The sequence below is a fragment of the Fundulus heteroclitus genome, chromosome 6, assembly GCF_011125445.2.
Source record: "Fundulus heteroclitus isolate FHET01 chromosome 6, MU-UCD_Fhet_4.1, whole genome shotgun sequence".
In the NCBI taxonomy this organism is placed as follows: domain Eukaryota; kingdom Metazoa; phylum Chordata; class Actinopteri; order Cyprinodontiformes; family Fundulidae; genus Fundulus; species Fundulus heteroclitus.
In genome coordinates, this window is record NC_046366.1 from 22,381,765 (window position 1) to 22,405,619 (window position 23,855).

At 38.0% G+C, this 23,855-nt stretch overlaps 1 protein-coding gene across 1 annotated transcript in view; it reads left to right on the top strand.

Annotated features, from left to right (window-relative positions):
- b4galt2 (UDP-Gal:betaGlcNAc beta 1,4- galactosyltransferase, polypeptide 2) overlaps positions 1–23,855 on the top strand; it is a 232,507-nt gene that overhangs the window by 184,670 nt on the left and 23,982 nt on the right. Inside the window, exon 7 of the mRNA XM_036138341.1 lies at positions 3,430–3,552. Coding sequence (XP_035994234.1) covers positions 3,430–3,552 — 123 coding nt within the window. The remainder of the gene's footprint in view (positions 1–3,429; positions 3,553–23,855) is intronic.

Genomic DNA, 23,855 nt, shown 5'->3' on the forward strand with positions numbered 1-23,855 from the left:
GTAGAGCTTGGATGTTCTCTCCCACTGATGAATGTGTACCATGAAGTATTTAAATACTTGAATTCATGAAGTACTGCAATATTGCAAGAACAGTATCAGTCACATCCACCCTACATTCCCCTTTTAGTATCTCGGTCAGGCCCTTGAAATATATCTGAGCATATTGTATCCAATCAGGACTTTGTGATTGCTATCTTACACATTTGTCTATTGCTACGATATTTGCACATCAAATGCACTTGGCAGTTTAAATAGAGATTCATTAAGAAATTATCTGTCGACCGGGTTCGGATGATTTTCAGGCTGGGCCAGCCTTGACTGGTGAGAGACTACCTGGAAACTCAAAAACCCAATCTTTTCTCACCATACACAAACTAGGTCATGCTAACAACAGTCTTCAGTGTGGATGTTATTACTGTGAGAAGAAGACTCAAGGTTAACTATTTACAACACCAGCAAAGTATTTAAAATAAAGTCAGGGATGTAAGAAAGATGTCTTTTTCTGCAAAGGCGTGTCTCCTTTTGTTTTAGTCTGCTACAACAGAGAGCTAGACTTCTGCCAGTCAGTTCATTCTGTCCTGTTTTCTCATTTTGTACCCAATTTTTTCAGTTCATACACCCTTTAAGGGCATCGCGAGAGGGCTGCTGCCTATCTCCAGCTGTCACTGGGAGGTGGAGATGTGGAGTACAACCTGAACGGGTTGCTAGTCCATTGCAATAATCATGCTTCCTCTCTTACACGCGTCACCTCTGCTCCTAGTATAAATACCTGGATGCTCAAGAGGGCTAGAAAAATCATTTTTGAACATTGTGTAGTCTTTTTTTTAAAGAGGAATTGAAAAACAGAACCATAAATCTTTTGATTGTTGGTCTCTCTGGATTGCCTTTGGTTTGTGCATGGTTGTTTATGTCTCTGTGTTGTCCTGGAATGGCCTGATGAGCTTTCACAGCTTGACCAGAAGATGGGGGCTAGCCTTCCCATGATGCTCCAATGATTCAGAAGGTGCTGTATATGGAATATCTGGTTAAATAGGCTCTTTAATAGTGTAAGCACCATAGCATAGCAGTAGGCCCTGGGTTTAAATCGGCATCCGGTGAAGAGATTGGATATTGTTCCCTTAGCTGTGTAAGCTTTCTCTCCAACCGCTGTTCAGAAATATGCAGGTTAGACTCACTTAATAGTGAGTCTGCATGTAAAAGGATGTTTGCTCTGTCTTAGTCGCCTGGTTCTGGTGATTTTGTACCTAGTAGTTTTGATCGTTTTATTTTAATTTGGCATGGTATGACAGATATCTGCCTCTGGATATTTCAAACTGACTATGCGTCATTTCATACCTGCTTGGTGACATTTAGTACCGTTTTTAACAACTGGAAATTTCATAATCCATGCTTCTGCTTGTCTACTGTCAGGAAAAATGCTTCTATGACGCCAATAAATCATTCAGCATACATCAGCAGGAGGTTGATTAGATTCATTTCGGTTTGTTCAAGGGTTATAATGTGTCATATTTCATTCTGTTGGCCCAAACAGAAGTCAGAAATAAAACAAACAAATGCACAGGGTAATGCCGAGTCTTTTGAAAATTATTTTCTTTTATGCAACTGGTTATTTTCACAATTCAAAACAATATCTCCCTACCAAAAAGAAAAAAAAATGTTTTGCAATTGTGCTGGAACATACCTATCATTTTATTTTGTTTCTGCGTGGGAGATTTGATGTAGAAAGACACTAAATGCCAACTCTTTGGTACAAATTTGAGGTATGAGTTGACAAAGGAGCAAATTTACCTGGAGCTGTTGGCAACATGTCCAAAAATGAACCCACTGACAGCTGGAAATAGGCTCTAGCAGCCTCCGCAACACTGACTATGAATACAGGATAACTTTGTTGTTCAAAGCATTGGGTCACAATAAACCTTGGATATTTTGACTCTTTTACTTTCATAATAATTTGACTTATATTTGAGAAAATCTTCTTTTGGCTTGTCCCTTTCAGGAGGCGCCACAGCGAGTTATCTCTCTCCATATAATCTTTTGCATCTTCCACTCTCACACCAATCACCTTCATGTCCTCTTTCCCTCCATTCATGAATTTCCTCGTTGGTTCCTCTAGGCCTCCTGCCTGGTAGTTTCAGCCTTAGTATCCTTTTACCAATTTACTCGGCATTCCTCCTCTGTACATGTCCAAACCATCTCAGTCTGGCCTCTCTGACTTTATCTCCAATACATCTAGGATGAGCTGTCTGTCTGATGTACTCAATCCTGATCCTATCCATCCTCATCACTCCTAAAGAGAACTTCACTACCTTCCTCTGCCTCCAGCTCTGCCTCCTGCCTCTTCTTCGGTGTTGCCGTCTCTAAACTAGACAGCATTGCTGGTTTCACCACTGACTTGTATAACTTTCCTTTCATTCTAAGGGGAACGCTTTTATCACATTTGAGGACAAGAACGTCTTAATTTGTCAAGTCTTTCATTGATGCATGGAGTGATGTGGTGCATTTGAGTATGTTGTGACTTAGTCATGTCGGCCTGTTCAAAGACAACTTTGCACGATCACGGATCTGATAATTTAGACTGAAGTGTCCCCAAACGACCGAGGTAAAAAGCAAGTAGGAGGCATATTCCAATCCAATTATCATCATTGGTTATAAATGTCAACTAAATAAATGCTGACAACCAAGTTTTTTGGGGGGAATTTGCTCTATATTTTTTATGTAACTCATCAAGTATCTTTATTGTCACCATGGGTTATCATGGTTAATTTTTTTAGAGACAGACACCGGCTCACAATGTACACAGATAACACACAGACAGGACAGATTTAATAATATTTACCCTTTTCTATATTGCTATATATATATATATATACATATATATACTGTATATATATATATATATATATATATATATATATATATATATATATATATATATATATACTGTATATATATATATACTGTATATATATATACTGTGTATATATATATATATATATATATATATATATATATATATATATATATATATATATATATATATATATATATAAAGATATCAATATTGTCAAAGATAAAATATTCCTAAAATGTTCTAAGTACACTGAGCTATGGTAAGATGTTTTCCAGACTGAACACAAACATGTCAGAAGACTTTCCCACTGAAATTCTCACTTCTCTGAGGACATCTTCTGCATAACTCAGAGCAAAACAAATTTCTATTTTGATTCAGCATAGAAGTGAAGTGCCAATCCTCTAAATGAACGGTTTCACTTGTTTACAGGATTTATTTTTAGAAAATGTGTTTATCTAGAATATTCATGTAGATTTGAAATGTTTCTGCACATTGGCTGTGCTCATCTGCTCCTCCTCAAAACTATTCATCCTTTCATCTATTCTGCTTCCCATCTCGTTTCTCCCCGTGTCCTGCAGGTTGCCCTATGCTGGCTACTTTGGAGGAGTTTCGGGACTCAGTAAAAAGCAGTTTCTTAAAATCAATGGCTTTCCAAACGAATACTGGGGCTGGGGAGGGGAGGATGATGACATTTATAACCGGTAAGTGAGGAGAATTGGTATGTGCTGATTTGTCTGACTGAGATTGCCTTTTTACTAAAATGTGCTCATGTTCTAATTAGTCTTTTTGGTTTTTGTTGTTTTTTTACTATTTGGTTTCTTAAAGCCATAAAAGCCTGTTATAAAAATAGTCATAAAATTTTCAATATTTTAAAAATACATTTTATTGGATGGTTCTAATAAAACCAAAGATCTAATGTCACACAGATTTCTTAGTTTCCTGTATTTCATTTGATTTTGAATTGATTCATAGAATATATCGGAATACCTGAAGTTTCACAATAGACACAAACTTCTTCCAAATGAATACTGAGACCTAAAAATAGAGGATGTTGACATTTTTAATCTGTGTTGAGTTGTATGTTGTATGGTATGAATGTGACTTCTTCACTTAAAAGTGAATTTACAATGTGACATATTGCTATGTATTTTGCTTTCTTTGTTATTATATTTATAAACAGAAGTACTGTGATAGTCTAACCATCTAACCCAGCCTTTTTTATGTGTCCTATCTGGCAGTGCAGCATTATGAATTGATGTCTTAATGCCAAACAGATTTTACTTTCACTAGTGGAGCATTGCTGCTTATGCAATAGTGCTCTGTTTGATTATATAGGCATAAAGAATCACTAGATTTTATTCGGGGATTATTTCATGTTCTATGGACACAAAAACAGAAAGGTAGAAGAGAAAGAGACGAGACAAAATACTAAAAGGGGGAAAATGTGACAAAAATAGAGGAGAGGAAAAGGATTGAACAAGGTAACATCCTTGGAGTCTGCTTCTATTACTGCAAAGAGAACTTAATTAACTAATTTAGCCTTTTAATACTGATAGCAACTTCTTGCCCCACCACAGCCGTGGCGGTGGGTCAACTTAATTCACTCCTCCATGTTCTGACCAGACCCGCCCCACAAAGGAAGCTCTCCCTGATTTATTTGAAGGAATGTGTATTTTAAAAATCATTAATAACAGTTTTATTTGATTAATGTTGAATGAAATGTCTCTCCATATTTTAAACCCAACTAAAAGATTAAAAAAAATGGTAGAATTTAAGATTTTAAGATTTAAACTGTTTATTAGAAACTTTGGTAATTATCTAAAAAACGAATTATTACCAAATAAAAACAAATAACTTGGATAGCTCAAATTTTATGCATCATGATTTAGACATTTGGCCATATTGAATGCATTTATTATATTTCCCCAACCTAAAAGTTGTAGGCTTCTGGTGCAAAATGTCAATTTTGTGGGGGGGGGGGGTTTCTGTAAAGAAAAGCAAAACAGTTGTAAACGAGTACCGTTTTAAAAAGATAAGAACTACAGGTATTATTTTTACAGTTTATTAAATATGGGATGCTTGAAAGTGTTTATCTCCAACTCAATAATCAGTTAGAAAAACCTTTATCGGCATTACAACAATCAAGTGCCGTGTTTCTTAGGCCCTGTCATAAAGTCCCACTGTTCAGGCATGTTTTAGGAGTTTCCTTCCTGCCACACACCTTAAATTAATAAATGGCTGACTAAGAGGTTTCTGCAGCACTAGATGACAGAGACACATCTACAGCATGAAGGACAGCGGGCTCTGACGACCAGTGTTAAAAACCACCATACTAACCCTTCCTATACTTGCTGACCAGCTTTCCGCATGTTTCCCCTGATATGTAGATTTTCTTATCTTTATCCAAGCATTACAAGACTTTGAGGTTGGAAGGCCTGCTTTAGAGCGCCATAATCGTTTGATCAATTCAAAGATTATCTATCAGATTCAGCTCAAGAGTCTACCTGGGCCTCTCCAAAATACAGATTTCTACTCTCATTCAGAAGAAACATGTCAGTCAAACTAAAATATTGCTTTAGGGCTAATTCTGGCTGGGGCATGAATATGTTTGAGATTAACTGAACATCTTCCACCAAAGGACCAAAGATAAAACTAAGATTCAATACAGCAGGGCTGTGAGAAAGGTAAAAAGAGGCTGTGGTCTCAGTACTGTCAGGATTATTTTCAGTTTCACAGCGCTCTAGTCAGACCCCCTACAGCAACCCAAGCAGTCACAAATATATGCTCTGTCATCTATTATGCCTTATTTCTGCTATCACTGTAGAAAACTGGGCACCTCAGCTCAAAGTGACACATGAGTTCTTCATTTAGATGATTTATTACAACTGTTCAGAGAAGGAGAATGCTTATTTCATAAATTAACCTTTTTGAAGCGCTCCAGTCAGCTTTTAATGTCAAGCTGAAGTTCACTAATTATGTTGCAGTGGGTGTTGGCTGGAGTCAAATCGAGGAGAGCTTTAGTTTTCTGACAGGATGACAGGAAGATGAGTTGGGTATGCCTGGGTGCATTCAGGCATTTAGATCATAATTAGCTTGATTTATCTTGGACTCATGATCTTGTACTGGGCTCTGTCTAATTACCTGGTTAACTGATGATCTTATGAGAAACTCAGCATCATCAGTGCTTGATGTTTCGGTTGAAGTTAAAAACTGTGAATATATGTGCTCGCAGTTTTCCGTATTCCCTTATACCTGTTCCCAAACGCCTCCTACCCCCCACCCCGACTCAAAGGAGAAAAAAAATGTTACTTGGGTGTTTCTTTACAACTCATCGCAAGTCAGCTTCAAAGCAAAATGGGTGTCAGTTACATTTGCCTTCAGCGAACTAGGCTCAAATGTACTAATTATAAAGACGCACAGCTTAACACAGCAGGATGCCTCTCCAAAGACGTGGTGCCACCTCCATCTTTATTGTATCTATATTGTGCATCCTCAGTGTTTTTCCTGTCTGGTGTGTGAGTGTGAGTGTGCGTGCGTGCGTCGCCCTCACACTGCGAGGCTTATCTTTTCCTCTCAGAGTTACGATGTCAGAAGAAAAGTGAAAATAGAGCATTTGAGAATGGCAGTGTTTGACTGGTTGAAGCAAAACAGCGTTCAGAAGATTACAGTTGTTTGTCTGAATCTGGTAAGATGTGATAAAAAAAAGAGATCCATGCGTGGAGTTGCTGTGTGAGAGAGTTGTCTGTGCTCACATGTCTGCGGTAATGTGCCAAACTAATGATGGATTGAGTTAATCACCTAAGCTTTAATGTGACGAAAAGATGCACTCAGCTATTAGATGCTGTAGATTTCCCGGGAGAAATTCCCCTGTACTTCAACTGTGCAATATTTGCCACTTTAAAATATAAGGTCATGTGCGGGAGATATAACATTTAGTTTACAAAATGTAAACTTTCTAACATTGTCTCTAAGAACCTAAATATACCACAATTAAGGGCTTTAGTTAACATATACTCTACATGCAGATTTGAATATTTTCTGGGTTTATTTTATGTTTTTTATTGCACACTGAAAATGTTCCCAAGGCAAATATGAGAGAAAAAGCCCCACAGGATTACAGATCCTCCACCATACTTTACAGTGGGCATGAAGCCACCTTCATCATCTGCCTCACAGCAGACCCAGTTGGATTGTTTAACGGGAAAAAGCTCAGCATTAGTCCTATCCAACTAAAGCACATGGCCCTGTTTAACCCACTTAAGTGGCATGTTCTCCATTCTTTCCCATTCTGAATTGTGGCTAAGAGAAAAAGGGCTTTGTCACATGATTTTTATACACCAGGCACCCAGGAAGTCAAAGTTACTAATTAAAACTTCCTAGACGTGAGAAGTCACTGTGAAAAAAATATATAAATTGAAAATAATTCCATAACATTTAATAAATAAACTGTTCATGCTGCAAATAACACATTGGTGAGTTTTTTCCCTTTTAGTCAGATCAATGTAATGCAGAAGACAGTATACTCAAAAAAAAATGATTCATGCATCTGTTGGATCTATTTAAGCATCTTTATTTACTTTAAAATTATATTTTTTTCATGTCAGCAGGATAGGACATAAAACAATCATTTCAACCTGGAGAGACTCACACAGACAGGAGAGGCAATTACAAAGATTTATTGACACAAATCGGAACGTTCTTTGGTGCTCGGATCCCGACGTGAAAGCTGCAAATGTCTATGAGCTTAGATGTTCGTTTTTAGGATTAGGATTAGTGAAGTCTTCCCCCCGGGGACTGGACAGTGGTGGTTGAGACCAGAGGAGATAAGGAAGCCAGGTGGAGTCTGCGAGAGCGAAGGAGGAGATTGGGTCAGGAGAATTCATGGATGTAGAGCTTTATAAGCGAAGTCTTGCAGGCTGAAGACTGACACCGATTGGCTGGGGCACAGGCACATGACGAGACAATCAGGGGATGATGGAGCACCTGGGGTGAGTCTTCCAGTTTGAATTTACATCTAGATGTCATGTTAAAGTAACTAAAGATGCTTAAATAGATCCAACAGATGCATGAATAATTCTTTGAGTGAAGGTCTTATGAACCAATATATACTGTTTATGAGGTGTTTTGTATTTTTCTATTGTTTTGTTTACTTTAAACCTTTGTGCACTTCCATTAGACGTACAAGGTTTTAAAGCATTGTCAATGTTAGTTTGTGTCTGTAGCAAAGAACCACTGGCATTGAGGATTTTTGCAAAATATGCACAAGATGCAGAAAATAGAAGGAAAAAAAACAAGCTGGAGGTAAAAGTTTAACAAGCAATGGTAATTTGTTTGTCAAATTATAAGAAACAAAAACTGTGGAAAAATTGATTCATTCAGCCTTTTTAAAATCAAATTTGCTGCCTTAAACTCACCCTGACCAGTCGTAAAAAACGTCACAGACTCTTGTGGTGTTAAACAGCCTATAAAGAGTTGATTAGAATAGAAAAGGTTCATCGTCCATTTTTTAAGATAGTCATTTCTCTCTGTGATGCACATTTATTTCTCTCTAAAACTGAAACAGTAGAAGTCATGAACTCAATCTCGGTATAAAAAAAAACAGCAAGAAACAGGAGACCACAGTTCAGAACATAGGTTATGCTGTGCTTTATTTGTAAACCTCCCTAATCCATCATTAAGTCTCTTTTCTTTATTTATTTTTTCTTCTTAAAATCAGTGGAAATGCCCTTGAAAAAAAATACACATTTGGTAAAGCTGTTGGAAGGAGTGTGTGGATGCATTCTTTCAACTAAAACTAAAACTGAGCAGGACTGAGAGTTTCTGGCTTGGTACATGGCACCAGGTGAAAATATGACCTCCCTTCAAGCCCACCGTTTTCCAGAACCTCCCGTCAGTATCGGCACTGAAATACCCCGGTTTCCATCTGAACAGTATTCATGACTTGTCACATCAGAGATAGTGACTGAAATTTAAGCCTTAAGTCATACTTTAGCAGTGTTGGGTAAATTACTTTAAACATGGAACTGGTTAGTTCCTAGTTACTCCTTTTAAAATGTAATAGTGCAACTAATTTAATTACATTATGAAAATAATGCAAATAATTATATTTAGTTACCTTTAAATTTCTTTTAACACCTTTGGATCTTTTATAGCAGCTGCAGGCTGGCAGACTTGATGCAAGTGAAGTAGAAGACAGGTGGGTGGCGCTGTAGATTCAAGTTGTGACGAATACGGATGGCATTTATGGCTCCTTTTTGAAGTGAGGTGAACGTTGTTGATCTGTTCCTTTTAAAAAATCATCACTACAATATATTTTTTTAAGAGGCCAGTTTAGAGTAATTTGTTTTATCTGGAAAATATTTAGTTGATTTGCATATGACTGAGATAACTTTCTGGAAAACACTGCACTTTGCTTTACTGTTTTGTATCTATTTACTGTTTTCTCTGGCTCAAATTTGTATTTTTTTCCTATCTAAATGTAAGAAAGTCAGAAGAATTATATCCAATATTGTCCTAAATGTTGCTAAAACCATCATATTTGTTATGGTTTAACGCTTTTCACATGGATTTGTCAGGTGTGTGGTGCTGTATATTCAGGTTACTACCTATTGAAAAGATATGGGATTTAAGTCTTTAAGAGGAGCTGGTGGCAGTGGAGCTGTGAATTTTAAAGAACTGTTTAAGATAGCCTATTTTAATGTTTATTAGTTTTTAAGAAGCCAGCTTGGGGCAATACAAACAACCATTCACGCACGCACTCACACCCTCAAGCAATTTAGACAGGGCAGATGTGGACTAAGCCAGAGTACCCTGAGAGAACCCACACATGCACAGGAAGAAAATTCAAATTAGAGGAAGAAAGACTACAGGTTTGGACGAGGGACTGCGTGATAACAGTGCTCACAACTGGTTTGCAGTGCAGCCTTGACACGATTTTCAATTAGATATTTTTTCTGAAATACATTACACCTTGTATTATTGTTGTTGTCATCAGAAAATATGCTGCATATATGGCTTGAAAGAAAGTCCTACTGTCATCTTATACTGTTCTACAGGTACATCTAAAAAAAAAGTAGTATACAGCATAAAAATGCAAAATTTTTTATTTCAGGAAGTGAAATAGAGATTCATTACAGATAGAGTAAAATATTGGAAGCTTTCATTTCTTGTAATTTTGGGTTATGGGATTATGATTATGGGTTACAAGTAAAGAAAACTCAGAAATTTCTGATATCACATTAGACCAATAAAAAAGAATGTTTTGAGCACAAATGTCAGGCTTCTGAAAAATATGTCCATCTCTATGAAGTCAATACTTGGTTTGGCCTCTTCTTGCATGAATTACTGCATTAATGCGCTGTGACAGAGAGGTGATCAGCCTGTGGTTCTACTTAGGTGTAATGGGAGCCCAGACTGGTTTGATAGCTGCCTTCAGGTCATCTGTCTTGTTGGGTCTGGTATGTCTCATCTTCCTCATGACAACAGCCAATTAGCTACGGGGTTCAGGTCAGAGCAGTTTGCTGGCCAATCAAGAACAGGAACACCACGGTCATTAAACCACTCTTCATCCAGAATCTGGGAACTTGGTTGAAATGCGGGATTTACTTTAATCTTAAAACAGGTCTTTGGACCATTGAGCAACAGTCCAGTTCCTTCCAATATTTTTGAATGTATCTCACTTGACAATCCTCTCAAGGCTGTTGCTGGTGCATCTTTTCCTACCAACCTTCTTCATTCTTCTCAAATTTCTATTAGTACACATGGATACAGAACTCTGTGAACAGCCAGCTTCTTCAGCAATGAACTTTTGTGGCTACCCCTCCTTGTGAAGGGTGTTGATGGGTGTCTTCTGGAAATCTGTCAAGTCAGCATTCTTCTCCATGATTCTGTCACCTACTGACGCAGGGTGAGGGACAGTTTAAGGCTGACGAAACCTTTGCAGGTATTTTTAGTTGATTAGCTGATTAGGGTGTGACATCATGAGTTTCCAATATATAACCTTTTCACAGTATTTTAATTTTCTCAGACACTAAATTATGGGTTTTCATTATCTATAAACCTTAATCAGGGATCCTCAGTATATTAACATCCCTTATTTTTTGAGAACTTTTTTATCTCAATTCCATAATTCTGCTGGGTGTCCTGTAAAAATAAGCTCATAACTTCAGCTGGTTATATAAGTTACATCCAGCACATAAATCTACTGTTTAAATGGTCTAGGTTTGAACAATTTTTGTTTTTCTTTAAATCCCAGCTTTGTTCTTGTCATTTCACTTTAACACAGCCATTACAGTCATTTTATTTTAGTGGTGGTGTAATTTTACATCCTCTAGCAAAATCAATTACTTTCTAGACACACATCACCATTCAGTAAAAGTTCATCATACACAGAAAGGAGGCAGACAGCTGGGTCTTCTCACTATATGAGGATGTCTCAGGTCAACACAGGTATATTGTGGCTTTAACTTTCAAATGTTAGCTCTGTAGTATTCCCTATCAATACGTTTTACTCACCTACATGTCTATTATGTTCACTCATGTTTAATGGGCACTGTTTAATCATGTAACACCATTAAAAGCCGCCGCTCTCACTACTTCACTAGGCACTCCGTCACCATCTAAAGAGTGACGATGGGGATATTTCAGACGACCTATGTAGCTGCAAAGAATGTAATCATGTGTTGACTTTAACTCTTCAGTTTCATGATTTCCCCGTGAGCACCAGTCTAAAAATTAAAGAAGTGTGAATACATTTTAAAAATACATTTTAAGGACCCATTCATTGTTACATAGCTATAAATTGCAGACCTTTGCGATTTGGAAATTTCATTTTTTTTAAATTGCGATTATATTGCGAATTTGATTAATTGTTCAGCCCTGAAAGAAACTAGAATTTAATAGCAACTAGGGTGAGCATGTCCCGTTGATTAATTTTGCTTACAACCTGCAAGCAAAACAAATGGCACTTTATGACTACATCTGGTAAGCTGTGACTCTAAGCCCCTGAAAAGCTTGTGACCTGTCCTGAATTTTCACTTTAACCTCTTGAAATAAGACATGACTTGAGTTTTAGACTAAAGATTAAACTGGAATTTATGACTTCAGAAATTTGAAAAATTTGGACTTTGGGCAGTAGGCTCAAGATGTGATTTAAATGATCCCTTAAAGCCTTGAGACTTCTACCACACATCTAGATGTGTGGTAAAAAAGTCAATTTGCAATTGCCTCTCCCAACCAGAGACGTATTCTGGACTTGCCCTTGTGGGTTGACCTATAAGAGCTGAATTGTGAACATGTGTTTGACATTAATGTGTTGCTGTCTCTGAGGATGATGCTCTGGTCTCTTAATTTTGGACTTTTCACATGCCATAACTGCAGGTCCTTTTGTTTGGTCCTGTACCAACTCAGGTGTTTTTGTCTCCGTGTATCTGCTCCGGGATCCTTACTCCAACCTCCATTCATGGCATTTTGTTACAAGTAAGAATAAGACTTGATTCACGTTTCAAATTTGAGTGGGACTCCTTCACAGAAAGAGCAGTGAAGACAAACAACCTTTGAAGCGTCTTTTGATTAAAGGCTGCTGTGGTTTTATTCCGTAATGAATGGATCGTATTTACGCTCTTACATAACATTGTATTTTATTGCTGCAGCCCCAAAAACAAGTCTCCCGGTGAGAAAACTCGGTCGGTACTGTGACTTCTGTAAGAAAAGCTTTTTAGTTGATTTAGTTTGAAATGCAAAGGGTTCAGACAATGCCAAATGTGGCAGGATGCAGAAAGGAAGAGCATCCAAGGCAAACTAATTAAATATCCAGCAGACAGAGTCTCCCTGGACTTAGTAAAAATAGCTGTAAGAGAAGAGCGAAGACGTGGAGAAATAAAAGAGCAGCATTAGAATGCATGGTGGCAAAGAAAGTCTGCTCTGGTTTTCTCTCAGCTGGAATTACAAGGCACCGTTCATGGGTTTGAAGCGAGCTAGCAGCCGATGTGTCCACCAGCCTCCATCTGTTCTCTTTTTGAAGGCGGCTCTGGAAAAAAAAAAAAAAAAAGGAGCATCAACTAAACCACTAAATTGCTTTTTTTATACACTTCCTGCTTTCACCTCCTGCACCTTCCCCCTCCCCCAGCCTGCCCTCCTCCCCCAGCCCTGCAGCCATCTATCTCTTCACATCGTGTGTGCTTGCTTCCTTCCAGCAATTTCCTTTTTTGAGCCGGTTTTGATGCCGCACACTGAAATGGGCCCTGCCAGCTTTATCTCAGCCCGGAGGAGAACTGTCCCTGCTGTATGGGGTGGGCTTCAGTCAGAGAGGATACATGCTACTCCCCCAGCCTGCCCTCATCTAAATGTTGGTTGATATCACCGATAAAGCCGATGCTCTGACACTCTCCTCTGGGCACACAGCAGCAGGCTCAGGCAGCTACCGACCACCCTCTGCCACTCTTTCCTTGGCCTTTACCCTTTGGCTCAATAAAACCTCCCAGCTGTGACTTTTAGCTGCGCCTTAGCCAGCATCTTGGAGACGTGAAGTCGCAGCAGTGAGCACTTCTCTGAAGCCTCAAAATGGTATTTTTAGAGCAACCGTTTGAACGTGTCAAGCCTTTGATAGGTTCAATCACAAATCAGGGTCCGGGCAGATGAACAAGCATTGGGAAGTGTTTGAAATCTCACACTTCACTTTTATATTCGGTTATTTTTAGAATGGCATTCACTTTCCATCTAGAAGCTGAAACCAAAAGAAAGGTGCATGGATTTACGCCTTTTGTAACAAGAATGTAGCAAGGTTGTTTTGATGATGGGTATCAAAAAAAAATGGTGCCATTGTTTTCTTTACTAAACTTAGCATTGGGTTAACAAACACAGAATAAAAACAGTATACCTTGTTTTTAAATCAGTGTGACTGTTGAGATGCAGCTAATTATCCATTCGACCCCATAAAACAGGTCAGGTCTTGTTTGTTATTTAACTTTATGGCATCACAGCCCACAGCTGGGCCGTCTTTAAGGGTGCTTAGCCATGTTATTTGACTTTTTAATTGATTTATATGTCAGTAACTCACTCTGGTAGTTTTTATGAAAGATTATCACATCCTGCTGGCGTATTAGTTGCTGTTTTGCCGTTTTACGCTTTATTTTTGCTCAGTTTGTAAGTAAATTAAGCCTTTTGTGTTCATTTTTAATAACAGAGGAAATACAACTCTGTGCATGCGCAGCAGAAGATAAACAAGGCAGTGGCTAACGGCTATTAGCATCTCCCAGCGAAACAATGCAGAATGGTCCAAGATCCACCGAAAAAAAAATGCAAAAAACATATGATACCAAGAGGGAAAAGACTGGAATGTCACTGGGAATACAGTTTGGCCATTGGTGTTCACTGAAGCAGATGCTAAACCTGCCGATTGCTCAGATGTAACCGCAGTATTGACTGACAGGAGTAAATTTTCTGAATTGAGGCTCTTAAAGTTGCTGTAGCTCGGTGTATTCAATTAATAACGGTTGGTCTGGCATTATTTATTACTGTTTCATTAATTAAATAAACCGCCGTTCTGATAGTTCTGCGATATTGCCAGTAGATGGCGCCACATGTGTTTATATCTGGTCATCGCAGGTGGTGCTAGGGCTATTTTTTCCTCAAAAAGGACTATCAAACCATTATTAGAATGGAGGCTTGATGTATATATTTTTATTCTATCATGATCAAACAATGTGTGTTTTTTTTATCAGCATATAATGTGGCTATATACCTTTTCAATCCCGGGTGTGTACGATTTTCACACTAGTGCACCATCTAGTGGTTGGCTAAATGAATTACAAATGACTTTACTGCAACAGCTACTACGGAAGACTTGGAGTTTAATAAGTCGCTTATTATACTCCAGCATGTCCTCTATGTGTTAGCTACTGCTAATAGCTACGGTCATTGTGTGAAATGGTTTTTCGCACTGTTGCTGGCGGAAACTTAAACCAGAGTTCCTAAAAAAAATAAAGTTCTGAAATGCCCTAGCCATAATTGAAAATCAAGAAGCTTTATTGTCATTATGAGTTACCATAATGACAATAAACCGGCTCAGAATACAGATAGCTACCCATAACACGCAGACACAACAATGCATGATTCCCCTTTTTTTTTTTTTTTCCCAGTTGATTGCACCGGCCAACCACATCAGCAGCTGACTGACTTGTTTTCATGTAAAAACTCAGACAGCAGTCTACAAAACTGTGCAATAAATTTAGTTACACAATTGTGCAATTTGCACAGGAGCAACAGTGGCGACAGCGGCGCAGGAGTTAGGGAGCGAGAGTTAGAGAGTTTGTCCTGTAACTGGCAGGTTGCCAGTTTGATCTCCCGCTTTGACTGTCTGTTGTTGTGTTCTTGGGCAAGACACTTCACCCGCGTTGCCTGCTGGCGGTCAGAGGTGTATGTCAGTCTGCCCCACGGCATCTGTGGCCACAAACATAGCTCACCACCACCGTAGCATAAAGCACTTCGGGGTCGTAGGACTTAATAAAGCGCTATACAAATACAATCCATTTATCATTTAAAAGATTAAAGTGTGCGAATACGCATTTGCAAGTGAGAGACAGTATAAATGATTCAATTTACATCAAATCAGAAGCCTGTGTAACCAGTAGTGTCTTTGTAATGAACTGGACTAAAAGTTTGTTAATTCTCAGCAGGGCACGATGGTCCTCACAGCTTTGGGAAATATGCTGTTTTTAAGCCTGTTAGTTAAAAACTGAATTTTACAGAAAATCCGAGAGCTCACTTGAAGAGGACTGAGAGGAGGTCTCCTCACAATCTGGGACATCTGAAAAACAGGGAGGAATAGGCAAATGTTGTCAAGTCAAGATGTATGATGCTGATAGATCACTGCCAAAGAAGACCGAATGCTGAAATAGAAATGAAAAATGCTTAATTTATCTTGGTTTCATCTTTAAGTCACATAAACAGCTCAGGAGTATATTTTTTTTCTTTGAAAAGAAACACACAACTGTCGGTTTGTCTGATGTTGTTTTTCACAGTGTACCTTCTTGATTAAAATCTTTCACTCAAATTAGGACACTTTAGTAATTTGCTGTCAGTTTTGGATTGACAACAATAGTGGAGAGCCTTTGGTGCAGCCTCCGAGGACCTGCACTAAATGAGCTTGTTAGTCGAGAAATTGCTTGGACCTTAATATAATGCAATAGAAGGACAAATCTGATGCTTCATCTTTTGAATAAAAAAAATCAGTAAATTGGGATTTGACTAGTTGTCTCAATATGTTTTTACCAGCAGATGTAATGTCCTGATTACTGATTGTAAGCTATGGTCTTTAAGTACAAAATAAAGTTAAAACAGCTAACTGCACAAATAGTTTTAAAAATGTTTAGAGTAGTTTATCTTTTTTTTAGCATAATCTTGCACTAAAAAAAAATGTATCTCCAACTTTTATTTCGACTACAAAGATTTAGTTTCGATTAAATCCCACATTGGGCAATAAATGTTCATTATAGAATCACCATGGCCCAGTTACTGAAGCGACTGCTGTGCACACTATGAGAGTGAAAACCCCTTTTTACCAAAAAGAACATCATTTAGTTTTCAAGAGTCTTTACTGTCGTTGTGTAACCATAATGAAATGTTGGCTTCCTCTATAATATTTCACAAAGCTGGAGCAGACACAGACCTTTCCCACTTCTCTGTGCAATCCCGGTCCTTTCCTATGCTTTCTTCTCCTCCGCTTATCCCAAAGGTTTTCTATATCATGCAGGTCTCCAGACTCAGATCCCCATGGAGGAAGATTGATTCGCACATATATTTTAAGTCATTATCCTGCTAAAAGATCCATCGAGGACCTGTTTTCAGTTTTCTCGCAGAGGCATACAGATTTCTCTTAAAATGTCTTGGCTTTTCAAAGCGTTTATGTGGTAATGAACTTTTACAAGGTTCCTGGATCCCTTTGAAGAAAATAAAGAGCCACAGCATTACAGATCCTTTACCATGTTAAACACCGGGCATGAATGGCTCCAGACCCACCTGACGTGCTTGCTGCCAAACTCTTAGCCTCATTTAACCAAAGCACACAGGTCCTATTAAACTCCAAGTAGCATTTAGCAAACTCCACGGGTTAACATTTGAATAGATAAAGGTCTGTTTCCAGAGCAGTAGATCTAGTTGGCCTCTGTGTTTCATTGTATTTCTTCCCCAGGGAAACTATGTCATGAATTATTCTTATAAAAGTTTTTAGATCTTTCAACTTAAAAAGTGAAATGGGGATTTTTTTCGGTTATATTTATTTTATAAAACTTTTTAGAAGAGTTCATTATTGCATCTTTTGGGGATATTGTTAAAAAAAAGAAGATAACTTAAAAAAAGCTACTCTAATCACTCTATACAGATCTTCACCAGGAGTGCCAATAACTGTGGACGGTGCTGTATTTCTCTCTTGAGAATGATAATTTATGGTTTGTCTGACAGAGCTAATGAAATCCAGTGAAAGACTGGAACAAAATGAGGGGTAATTGATGCAACTGTGTCACGACAGATCTTCTTGACGTTTCTTTAAAACGACAGCTCTGAAGCAACGATGTCTGATTTTGTTAAAAGGCCTGTCACCTCAACCATTCAGTGCTTGTTTCAGGCCTCACCTCCTCTGCTTGCATCCCTAGTGGAAGCCGCTAAGACGTGGTGGAAATCTGTCAACCAGAGGAATCTAGATCTGTGTTTAAATCAAAGCCCGATAATTCCTCTGCAAGTCACGCACCTTGACGGTGTCTGGTAAAACATAAGCTACGGCAAGTAGCAAAGACAGAAAAGTGCAGAAAGTGCTTCTTTTTTTCTGAGCGCCCAGAAATAAAAGCATCCTTGAGTGTCAGCAGGAAGAGGAAACGTGTTCTCCTCACTCTTTAAATAAACAGCAGGCAGTCACGTTTTCCCTTTTACTGTCGAAGAACAAAAGACAGCCTGGCTAACTGGAGGACAGCTGTGTGATGAAGTTGAATCAATGTGCGCCGAAGATGAGCTGACGAAAGGAAGCAGCAGAGGACCGAAACAGCGGCGTCAATGTGCCACAGAGCTCGGTGGGAGGCAGGTCAGCGCGGGTATTCGCTGATGATATTGAAATTTGTCAGCGCAAGTATCCATATGACCCTCGGTGAGCTTTATTGATTTGAAAAGGTTACATCTCGCCAGCAGATGTAAATTTTAAAAGGCATCAGAGCATGAAGGTGCTCCCACTGAACGCTCAGATACTCTTCTGTGTCGGCGAGGAGTCCTAAGATCCCAAAACCACAAACCGACCAACCAGAGAGATGTTTGTCATTATAAGCAGTCGATTTAACTTAGAATACAGCGGTCCTGCATCTCGATTAAGACCAATGCTTTTTTTTTCATTACATGTTAATTTCACTTTGGAATTAAGTGTTAGCTTGTAGCCGTGTATACAGTTTCATAAATCAGATCCTCGTTTCAAATGCAATCAGAAGCAGGAGAAAACTGAGTCCTAACTTGGAAAACCAAATCCTGAGATCAATACTGTTGCATCTGCAGAATAAATGAAACAATCTTTGTAAAATTGGGGGAAAAAAAACTTGTGTTGATAATGCAACAAAGCCCTAAAAAGGAAAAACAATCACCTTTTTAATAGATTTTTCTTCTCTCCAATTATTTAATAAAGCAAATTATTTCATGAAGGAATGTTGCTTGTTGAATGTACAGTTCAAACTAGATTTTTTACACACGCTGCAGAAAAACACACAAATGAAATTTTAACTCAGACAAAATCTTTCCTGCTTTAGGTCAGTTAGAATTACCCGAATGGTTTCTCTTTGCTGTTCAGTAAACAAATTACATAGAGTGAAATGATTGACATAAGTCATACAATCTTAAAAGTAATTCTAACAGGAAATATATGTACATTTAAAGGTTTTTTTTAAGTAAAAAAATCTATCTCTCTTACATCTGGCGTTCAACAACTGAGAATATTTGTGGTAAACTTAAAGGGTACATAACATATCATGCAAAACCCACTTTTTTAGCCCTTAAGGGGGACATATCATGCTTTTTAATGATTTTCCTTTCACATTTAAATCATTCAGTTTTTATCTATATATAAAGTGGAGCTGCAATGCTTTGGTCTGACTTTCTTGCTAACTTGGCACCACAGCATATCTTTTACCCGTTCTAAGGTTCTAAAAAAATTTATTGAAAGTGAACGTGAAAAATCCACTTTTTTAGAACTTAAATACATTTTGTTGTTAACTTGGAGTCTTTAGGAGTGCATAATGTCTGAATTTAGTCCACCAAAATATTGTGTAGATGTCTGGGTCATATTTTTCAAGCCATTTTGTTTTTGCTAGTCTTTATAATCTTTTTTTGAACATTTATGTCACAGTATTTGCTGCAGTTCTACTAAACAAGGTCATGGACTTCCTGCTTACCTATTTCGCAAAATATGCCAGGTTATTTTTTCACAGAGATTTTGTAGTTCAAGCTGAAGGATGTCGAAGCTACAAGTGGATACAAAAAATTGTTCAGTTGTTGAATGTATTAACCCACAAAATTCATTACACCGTCCCCCAGCATACTACAGAAATGGCCGAACGGGGTGGAGTGGAACGCTCTGCTACCTGGAGGGGGTTGGAGTGCGAAGTGCCTCATTTGCATTTAAAGAGACGGCACCAAAACAAGCTGCTCTCAGAACGGGCGCAAAAGAGGGGCTGATGGGCAACAATAGTGAGAAATTCAGATAAAAGCATTACTGTTCCGTTCTATATAGACCACAGCTAAATGATTTAAATGTGAACAGAAAGGTATTAAAAAGGATGACATGTCCCTTTTAACTAACAAGAAATGTTTTGTCTAGCTTAATATCAGAGCGAAAGGAAAAATGGTTGTTTCTTTTTATCCAGTGTATGTAAATATCTGGTTTCAACTGTACATAATGCTACAGTTTTGTCTCAAAAAATAGGACAGGATCTGCACTGAAATCAGAACATGAGCCTCAATGCGATGCTGTAGTTTCTGTAACCAAAACAAGTGATTTCAGGCATGAGAAGCGACCTTACTCAGTGAATATTTTATAATTTGTTTCTCAAACAAAATAGATAAAATTATGTCTCTCCCCTCTGTGATCAATTTGCTACAAACAATTACGGTCCATAATGAGCTGTGCTGAAAAAGGAAGATATATAACAGAACAGCAGAGGAAAGATGCTTTGGGAGGAAATTATGAAGTGAGTGGAGAGAGTAGAGAGGAAAGGAGGGAGGGAGAGAAATGAAGCATTGAGTGGAGGGTACGGTCCGACAGAATAGCCTCAGTCAGCAGCTGCTGGTACAGGATATCCACATGGAAAGAGGCAGTGGAGTGGAAATCTAGCTAAATGCAGCTCATAGACCTTTTGTTAAATATATACAGGCTTAGCCTGCCTTGAATGTTGGCTCCAATCTTTATGACTTGAAAGGTAGTACATGGTGTGAAAATGGATGGAAAGGAAAAATACGAGGGAAAGATCTCAGTTAGTGATAGATAGGAAAAAGGATCATTTTTTTTACATAAAAAACTATTAGAAGAAATTCAGAGTTCTATCGGGTATAATAAAAGAGACTATTTTATTTCTGTTCTTTTCTGCTTCAGGCGTTACCAACCATCGTTTTTGATCATTCTTCTTATTTCCTTTTCATCCTATCTTGTATGAGCTGGTATTATATTTTTTATAGCATGACATCCATCCACCAATCCTTTTTCTATACCTGCCTATACGTACAGGGTCTTGTCATACTATAAACTGAACAGGTTATAGTATGACATATAGTATAGTATGTCATTATTATCTCTGATATTAGTATCTAATATGGCCGCATGCATATATTATGCAATGAAAAGGATTAACTTTATGATAAAACTGTTAATAATAAACTGTATTAACCCCTCTGATGGTTAATATTTCATCAAACCAGTGACAAATATAGTCCTGTAAGAAAACTTTTGTTTATGTCAGTTTTGTGTTTGAACACATGAAGTACAAAAAAAATATACATGGTCATCAGCTTGTGTTACTCGTGGTAGGTAGGCTCACACAGATTGAGCATTTCACTAAATATTCACTTTGCAATCAGAACGAGCTCTGCTTGAGTGGGACATCGTTCCTACATCCAGGCTCAGACTTCAGAGACTAATCCCACAGACTACAAACTCTTGCAAAATAAGTAGTTTTCTGATGCTTTGGGGGAGAAACGTCAGATCTTTTTACTGTTCTGCTCTTTGTAAAGTAAGTCCAACGACTTGATATTAGCTGGTTTGTTAGTTGGAGTATCTGCTGGGGTAGATCCAGAAGTCGGTTGCTCAACAGACATGATGCTCGTAGCTTAACTATAGTTACCGTTTTGATTTGATCATTTTGAAGCATGGTAGGTTGTGGTGGTGGCAAAATGAGGCTTTATATAAGTATAACACCTTTAGAACCATAGCGATGAACATTGGCTTTCTTTCGAGGGTTTAAACTGCTGACACTGTGGTTGTTGCTGAGCCTTGCAAAGGCGACTGTTGCACCTTTAGTTTTATTATATTGCGAAAATGACTCAAGTAAAGCTGAAGTGTAACTTCATTTAACATGTATGTGTTGTTTTTCTTGCTTGGCCCATAAAAACTCTATTCTGTTTCCATTTTGAACAAGAATTGGCATTGTTGCTATGGTTCTCCACCCAGGGCACTATTGTTATGGGGATAGCACTCATTTTTGTGATTTCCCGGTAATAGAGAGTGGGAATCTTTCCCTATATAATGTAAGAACTGCAAGAAAACATGGTCATACACCATGGCTGGCCAGTGATGCTAAAGGTGGGTCTGAATTGGGACTCTTTTATGGCACTAAATTAAATCTGGACACCATTTGGTCAGGTCAAACCTACAAGAACCTATGCTTAACAGAGATTCGTTAAAACTTTGAGATTTATGAAACTTTTATTCTGTTTCTGAAATTACTGAACAGAGCTAACAGAGCATTAGCTATGCCTTTTTGGCATCAAGAGAAGCTTAAAGTGAGTCAACCCTGAATGAAAATCTTGATATTGATATTGGTTAAAGCCTACATGAATTATTTTATGCTTAATAGATGATTTTTGAAACCCAGTTCTGATTTGGATAACCGAACTGTGAAGGTTAAATGATTGATTTTTGTACTTTTCTCAAAACTATAAATTCAAAAATCTCTTTTAATGCACATTTGGCACATAAGGAGGGATTTGCCCTGGATGCCATGCTTGCATGAACTACCACTAATATTAAAGATGACTTAAAAAAAAGAGGAAAACGTATTTAAACCATTTTCATCAAATTTGTCAAAGAAGGGTTCAAGTGTTTTCTAAGAATATTTCATTGTTTAAACGGCAAAGGTACGAACTAAAGACATGTGAGGCCCTAAAGTTGAAAGTACTTTCTCTATGATCGTCCATGCACTGTTGGACAAGACATCGCATAGCTACATCCTGCAATGTCTTGCCATAAACATCTGTCTCCCTTTTCAAAGAGAAGGACGCCTATGAAGACTGTTAAAGACTAGCCAGCCTGCAGAGCTGATCTGTCCATTGTGGAAAATTTGTACCCTTTAAGATGGGTTTCAAGATGACTAGGGCAACAATAACTGCTGAATGGTGTATTTTCTTCCTGTGCATAACTTGAACACATCTTTACTGATATTTTATTTATACCATTTGGCAACTTAGAATATTAAAAATGTATTTTTTTGTCAATAAAATAAAAAAATGTTGCACTGTTGCAACTTAGCACATGTTGGGTTTCCTTGTCCTCCTAAGAGAACAGTGTCATAAATTATAGCACCACACTTACAACTAAATTATAAAATTAGATTTCATTCAACCATTTTGTATTGCCTTTCATAAATCATTTTGATTTGTCTAATTTTTGTTCATTTATTCCATCCTTCCCTCATGAGGCAGTTCTCATCCAAAAAAAACCCTCCTCTTCCTCCAGCATCTCATTCGTACAGAGCACGAGAGCTAAGACACGAGTCGGGACTTAACTTCTTCTCCACTTCATTGCTCTAATGCAATTACCTCCACTGGTGGGAATAAGAGAGGAGAGCTTCAGAAATTCCAGATTAATCCAATGAAAAGTCACAGAGTGTGTACTGTATGCATTTCTCTCCAAGCCACTGACAAGACCGCTGCTGGGTGCTAATGCAGCTTTTCATACTAAACCATTTTAGCAGGGTGATATGTTTTCACAAGGAGAGGAAAGGGCTGGCCAGTCTGCAAAGTTCAGAAGTTTTTAGTTGGTTCTTCTATATGTTAAGAAAACAGATTCACTTAGGAAGGCATTTATTTGCAGGCTTTTCATTTTGATTTCCGTTGTAGTGGGTTATTTTTGTCTGCTGCAGAATCAAAGTGTCTGTTTTAGAAAAAGTGAATGTTTTTATTGGGAAGAGACAGCAGTGGGAAATGACTTTCTTTGACTCTGTCACCATTTGGTAAATGAACATAAAGCATAATTTGCATCTTCCTTACAACATGTGCATGGCCTTGTGAAAGTATTCACACCTATGAAGCTTTTCCACCTTGTCACATTGCAGCTACAAGTTTTTAAGTATTTTATTTTCATTTTTTTTGTTATAGATCAAGAAAAAGTAGTGCATATTTGCAGAGTAGGAGGAAACAAATGTGTGGTTTTCAAAAAAAAAATTACACAGTGCATAGTAGCTGCTTGTTGCTCTGATCCCATGAAATAATCTAATCTCAGTATATACAGTAAACAGCTGTTCTTTGAAGGCCTCAGTGCATGAATAAACAGCAATGTGAAGACCAAGGAACACAGCTGACAGTTCAGGGATAAATTTGTGGTGAAGCTGAAAGCAAGGTTAGATTACCAGCACACTAAAATCTAAAACTGAAATCCCAGAAAAGGAGTAAAAAAATCAGAGAAGCGGCCAAGAAGACCACAGGTCCACAGCAAAGGTGGAATAATCTCTTGACAGCAAAACTATTAGTTGTGCACTCCACCAATCTGGCC